General features: G+C 36.3%; 1 protein-coding gene across 2 annotated transcripts; it reads left to right on the top strand.

Annotated features, from left to right (window-relative positions):
- The first annotated feature begins 459 nt into the window (after window positions 1–459).
- Window positions 460–2,746, top strand: LOC110662762 (putative Myb family transcription factor At1g14600). 2 transcript variants are annotated; one of them, XM_021821866.2, is made up of 6 exons: window positions 460–779; window positions 851–1,156; window positions 1,270–1,346; window positions 1,473–1,509; window positions 1,633–1,741; window positions 1,965–2,746. In XM_021821866.2, exons 2-6 carry the CDS (start codon window positions 907–909, stop codon window positions 2,605–2,607), a joined length of 1,116 nt encoding a protein of 371 aa, XP_021677558.2. In that variant the 5' UTR covers window positions 460–779; window positions 851–906; the 3' UTR covers window positions 2,608–2,746. The 2 variants fall into 2 exon arrangements, with proteins under 2 accessions (XP_021677558.2, XP_021677557.2); XM_021821865.2 differs by having other exon boundaries at window positions 460–1,156.
- The last annotated feature ends 3,217 nt before the right edge of the window (window positions 2,747–5,963 follow it).

The raw sequence follows: 5,963 nt of genomic DNA, 5'->3' as shown, positions 1-5,963 counted from the left end.
CCTGCAAAAGGAAAAGAAAACAAATGGAATAAGTTACTCATTCTCAGCAAGTATTTTCAAAATGCTGTTGATTACCTAATTAAAGGACAACAAGAGTCCACATATATAATATAGGAACACTGAATTCCGACAAGAAAATTCGAAATTGAAAAAAAAAATAAAAGTTTTTAATTATTGTGTGTTTTTATTATTATTATTATTATTATTATTATTATTATTATTATTATTATTAAAAATAAAGTAATTTCCCCTTAATCATAGCTGAAATAGTGAAAATTCTTAATTTTTAATTAATTATGAATTGTTTTTAGAAAAATAGTTTTTGCTTATTGTACACGAGAAAGGGTTTTGGAGCAAGTGTGTTTCTTGCGTTGCATGACATCCATGCATACACATGTATATCATCATATTATTATGTAAAATATAAAAATCATTATATATAAACCCATAAAATAATATTCAAATGTTACGTACAAAAATTTAGGTGAATAATTGTTTACATGTCCCAAAGAGAGAGAAAGAGAAAGAGACCTTCTTGTTTGTCAAGATCTAGGGTTTCCTATCTCCTCTTTTTTCACAGACAACTGCAGAACCCATCTTTGGTTGGTCATTTATCTATTTGATGAAGTTTTCACTTGCCAAGATCGATACCTCGAGTCTTCTAAACAACATTTTTTTTTTCTCTGTCCTGCCATGGAACAAGACGAGATAAGCTACTTTGATTAATTATGGTCACTCCTGAGTGGCCCTAATCCCTAGTTAATTCATTTTTAGTTCTGGTGAATCTCTAACCCTAAAGATCTCTTCTCAAGCTCTGTGTCTGTCGCTCATGAGATTGAACTTATTTTAGTCTTAGGTTTGGGAGGAAAGAAAGAAAGAAAAGAAGCAGAGAGGCGAAAAAGAAATATGGAGGGAAGTGACCAAACTGGATGCTCCAAGACAAGACAAAATCAAGATGAGAGTGAGAGTGGAGAAAATGATGAAGATGGACATAGGCCTAAAAATGGAGCAAGTTCCAGCAATAGCACCGTTGAAGAGAGCGACAAGAAGCCTTCAGTGAGGCCTTATGTCAGATCCAAGATGCCGAGGCTTCGATGGACTCCTGAGCTTCATCTTTCCTTTGTTAAAGCTGTGGAAAGACTTGGTGGACAAGATAGTAAGCTCTATTTCTACTATGTTTTCTTCAATCTTTTGAGATCTCTTTTAATCTCTGATAGCTACCTGCGAAATGATTCCTATTATTATGTTTCGTTATTTCTTTTGGTGCAGGAGCAACTCCTAAATTGGTTCTTCAGCTGATGAATGTCCATGGGCTGAGCATTGCTCATGTCAAGAGTCATTTACAGGTTATATATTTCACAGAAGACTTGCCTTGAAAATAAATCAGTCTGTTTGGTATTGTATCTTGAGATGTTTCGATTGTTCTATTATTATTTACGATTTTGCTATTTGCGTTTGCTGATTTTCAATAGATGTATAGAAGCAAGAAGATCGATGACCCAAGTCAAGGTAATTAAAGTGCTTTAATTTTCCAATATTAATTTCTGTTATGCCTGATCATGATCAAGAAAAAAAATTAAAGGATATGTTTAATTGGATTACTAATGCATGAAGGTGACCTTTACATGACAGTCATGGCTGATCATAGACATCTTGTGGAAAGTGGAGATCGCAATATTTATAACCTCAGCCAACTTCCCATGCTACAAGGATACAACCAACGCCATGGTTCCAGCTACAGGTATGAAATTTCAAAAATCAATAATCAATGTACATATTCCGATCATTTCTAGTTTGCTAGGGTTGCCTCACCACCACCCCAACCACAAACCACACCCACCCCCCACCACCACACACCCCCCCCCACCCACCCCCCCCCCCAACTCCCTTCTTTTTTTTTTCCTCTTCCTATTGTTCCCCCTTGATTATTGAATTTCATAATAAAAATTTCCTCTTTTCTGAAGATATGGAGATGCTTCTTGGAATGCTCGCGAAAACTTTGTTTATAATCCTCATTTGGGTCCGTGTTTAGTCGACGAAACCAGACAAGGATGTTATGGGTCAGTGGCCGAGAGGATCTTTCGAGGAAATAATAATAGCAGTTGGATCAATTGCAAGTTCCAAACCGGCGCTTCCTCCTTTCGTTCTCAGTACTCCAGTTGGAAAACGGAAGAACAGCTGAAAGGTGAACTACGACGACCGTCTCACAATTCAAAATTCTGGCAAACCCTATCAAGTTCAAGCTTTACTGAGCTGAACCCTGAAGCACAACTTCTGAAAGCCAAAGTAGGAGAAAGCACTCTTTTCAATAGAAGTAATGTTAATATCTTTTCAGATATGAAATCAGCAACTAATCTACAAGAGTTGAAGTCCCTGAAAAGGAAGGCTACAGATTGCAATCTTGATTTGGATCTTTCACTGAAGCTAACACCAGCAAATGATAGTAGCCAGAGAAGTTCGGAGGAAGTTGAGGCTGATAGTGACTTATCTTTATCTCTGTACTCACCATCATCCTCAAAGCTTAGCAGATTGAAGGGACTAGGACGGGATGATAATATTAATAAAGAACATGCAAAAAGGGCAAGTACTCTGGATCTGACTATATGAATGAGACAATTCTAAGTGAGATCTTGAGGTACTTGCTCAGAATAATGCAACTCATGATTGTCTTTTGCTACCATACAATTTAACAGCCACATTTCTTTGCCCCTTTTTGACCCTAATATAATTTGCTCTTTCTGCACTATCTCATATTAGATATTGGAATTTTTCATAGAAAGCATTTATATAAATATTGTTGCGATTTGGCCTGTAGAATTAGAATCTGATCAATGAAGCAGAACAAACAACACACTTTCCAAGTTATTAAGGCAATCCTTGCATGTTCTATTAATCTTTCAGCTTCATCACTAAATAACACATTTACAATGATACTAGCAATCTTCGAATTGTAATAATTTTAGAAGTTAAGGTTTAGAGACAGTCCAAAATATATATTTGAGTACATGCCTTATTTTTTATTTTTCATAGCATGTATAATATATATTGTAAGTTGTGCTTTATTTTTCTTCTAGCTTCTGGCCGCTTGATTAGGGGCCTGGCTCACTTTTTCTAGCTTGTCCTTCAGGGCTTGAAATTCAGCTGCAAACCACACAATTGAGTTCCTGATGAATCATAAAATACGAGTAGATTATAAAAGAAACGGTTAGGACAATATTACACTCGTTACGACCTTCTTCATTCTCAAGAGCTTCTACCTCTCCTTCATTTCGTTGTGCTTCTTTTTCAGAATTTCGCATTTAAGTTAATAGAAGGAAACTTTGGATATAACAAAGATAATTTGGCCTGTATATTTATTCAGAAAACAGAGAGCAAATTATTCATATATATATGTATAGACTAGACACACCTGTAGGTTCAAACATTTAGAAGGAGATGAGAATTTTGATTATCTATATCTCTTGTGAATTTCTCTAGATAGGGTACGTAGCTTTAGCTGTTGAGAATTTTGAGAAGGGATTTTTCTTACCTAAGTTCAATTCACCATATGAATTCAAGACACATGATAGGACTTATTTATTAAATATATGAGTTTCAACATTGTTTGTATCTTGAATTCATAATTGATCAAATTTCACTCATATGACATGTGTTTTGTTTTTATTAGTTAGGAGGACCAACTCAACCTGTGATATGATATATTCCATAAGCATGCAATAATTTTTCCCATAAAACAAAGTCCTAAATGCATGAATACTTTGTTAATGTGAAATTTACATCAGAAAAGCAATTATACTATAATTAAATGGAAAGCAAATGTACCCATTAATTGTCATCAAGTTCAAATTAGGCTCGCAGTAATGATCCCATTTGCATATTCGATATCAGTCCAATCTTCAGTGATCTTAGAGGAACTCGCTTCAACATTCCAGCTTGGATTATCAGATAATGATGGAAATGAAGAATACTTGTTGAAGTTTTTAATAATATCTCGAGTCTTAGAAACATCAATGCAGAGCACGTGTTTTTCATCTTGGAATATCTCTGTCACTGTGACCCAGCGGTTCAACGAAATGAGCCATTTTGGATATAAAGCAATTCGGGAATCACTAGCTGATCGATGGTGTGAAGAAGCTTCCGAGGCCGTCATCAGCTGGTTGATGCAGGAAAATGAGAAACTTCTTCAGTTCTGCATTTCATTTCTGAGGCTTTCAATGGTCACTCCTCACGAGATTCAACTCCCATATACCATTTTATTGATATATTAATATAATTAGACAAATTTGTATGCTTAAAAAAAAGAACGAAGACAAATTTGTAAAATGTACTCTATAATTTTACATTTTACAAGTTAGGATTTGTATTTAATTATATAGGTTTTAGCTATCAACATTTGAAATTCGATTGCTGAATGCTAAGAGTGAATATTGGAAAGTCAGCTGTTAGCTACCACTTATTTTACATTTATTTAGGGCATTTATTTAGGAATTTTTGTGTGCATATCTGTTCTTACCTTTTGTTGTATGATTCTGATACAATTTTAGTAGTTTAGCTTGATTAGAAATCTATTTGTTAGTTGTAATTTTTTATATATATCTTTGATTTCTGGGGCATAAACATCAGAATTCTTATTCCAAAATTTCTTAGTTCTTTTACATGTTATCAGAGCCATGGCTGATAAAAAGAAAAATGAGAGTTCTGGATTAGGGAAGAAAACTTCTAGTTTTTACAAACTGAATTCGAATGACAACCCAGGTAACTTGATTACCCAAGTTTAGTTGAAGAGCGAGAATTACGAAGAATGGGCGCGAGCTATGCGGACTGCATTGTAGGCCAAAAAGAAATATGGTTTTATTGATGGATCTGTTAAGCAACCAGCAGATGACTCACTGGAACTCAAAGATTGGTGGACGGTTAACTCTATGCTGGTTTTTTGGGTGTTTAACACCATTGAATCGACGCTTTGCTCGACCATTTCTCACATGGAGAACATAAAGGATCTGTGGGAGGATATTAAACAGAGGTTCTCGATTGGGAATGGTCCACGAATGCAGCAACTGAGATCAGATCTGGCAAATTATAGGCAGGAAGGTCAACCGATCGTGTCCTATTTCAGAAGACTCAAAATGTTATGGGATGAAATAAACAACTATGATCAGATACCATTGTGTATCTATGCAGGCTGCAGATGCAATCTTACCATTGAATTGGAAAGAAAGAGTGAAGAAGAGAGAATTCATCAGTTTTTGATGGGCTTGGATGAAGAAGGATACAGAATAGTGCGCTCTAATATTTTGAGCACTGAACCCTTGCCCAATTTGAATCGTGCCTATGCTATGGTTGTTCAGCAAGAGCTGGTGCGAACTATGACACGAACCAAGGAAGAAAGAGGCAATCCTATGAGTTTTGCAATTCGAGCAGGAAGTCGAAATTCAGGGGGGGATAAAGACAAATCCTCAATTTGTTCTAATTGCAACCGAGAGGGACATGATGCTGAAAGTTGTTTCCAGCTGATAGGTTATCCAGAATGGTGGGGTAATAGACCACTTGGAACTTCTGTTGGACGAGGAGGTGGTCAAAAGCGTGGCAATGGAGCAGGATGTAGCAAGGGAAAAGTTGCTCGTGCTAATGCCACACAAGCAACTGGAGTTGATGGTGGGCGTGGAATTGTGACAGATTCAGATCGAAAAGGTCTTAGTGGATTAAATGAAGAGCAGTGTGCTGCTTTGCTAGGCATGTTGAATTCTTGTCAGAATGGTGGCAATGAGAAGCTGACAGGTACGCAGAGGATATTTCCTTGGATTATTGACACAGAAGCTTCCCATCATATGACAGGAACGTTGGCATTTTTGAGTGAATTGCATGACATTGTGCCATACTTTGTCGGGTTACCTAATGGAGAAAAGACCTTGGCGGTGAAAGAAGGAACTGTGTTGCTTGGAGGAGACTTGAAATTGCAACGA

Source organism: Hevea brasiliensis, chromosome 3 (assembly GCF_030052815.1).
Source record: "Hevea brasiliensis isolate MT/VB/25A 57/8 chromosome 3, ASM3005281v1, whole genome shotgun sequence".
Taxonomy (NCBI): Eukaryota; Viridiplantae; Streptophyta; class Magnoliopsida; order Malpighiales; family Euphorbiaceae; genus Hevea; species Hevea brasiliensis.
This window is presented reverse-complemented; position numbering and strand designations above follow the sequence as displayed.

Coding starts and splice junctions, on each gene's coding strand:
- LOC110662762 (XM_021821866.2), top strand. CDS start 907: ATGGAGGGAAGTGACCAAACTGGATGCTCCAAGACAAGACAAAATCAA. Junction 1,157..1,269: donor AAGACTTGGTGGACAAGATA/GTAAGCTCTATT, acceptor CTTTTGGTGCAG/GAGCAACTCCTAAATTGGTT. Junction 1,742..1,964: donor CGCCATGGTTCCAGCTACAG/GTATGAAATTTC, acceptor TCTTTTCTGAAG/ATATGGAGATGCTTCTTGGA.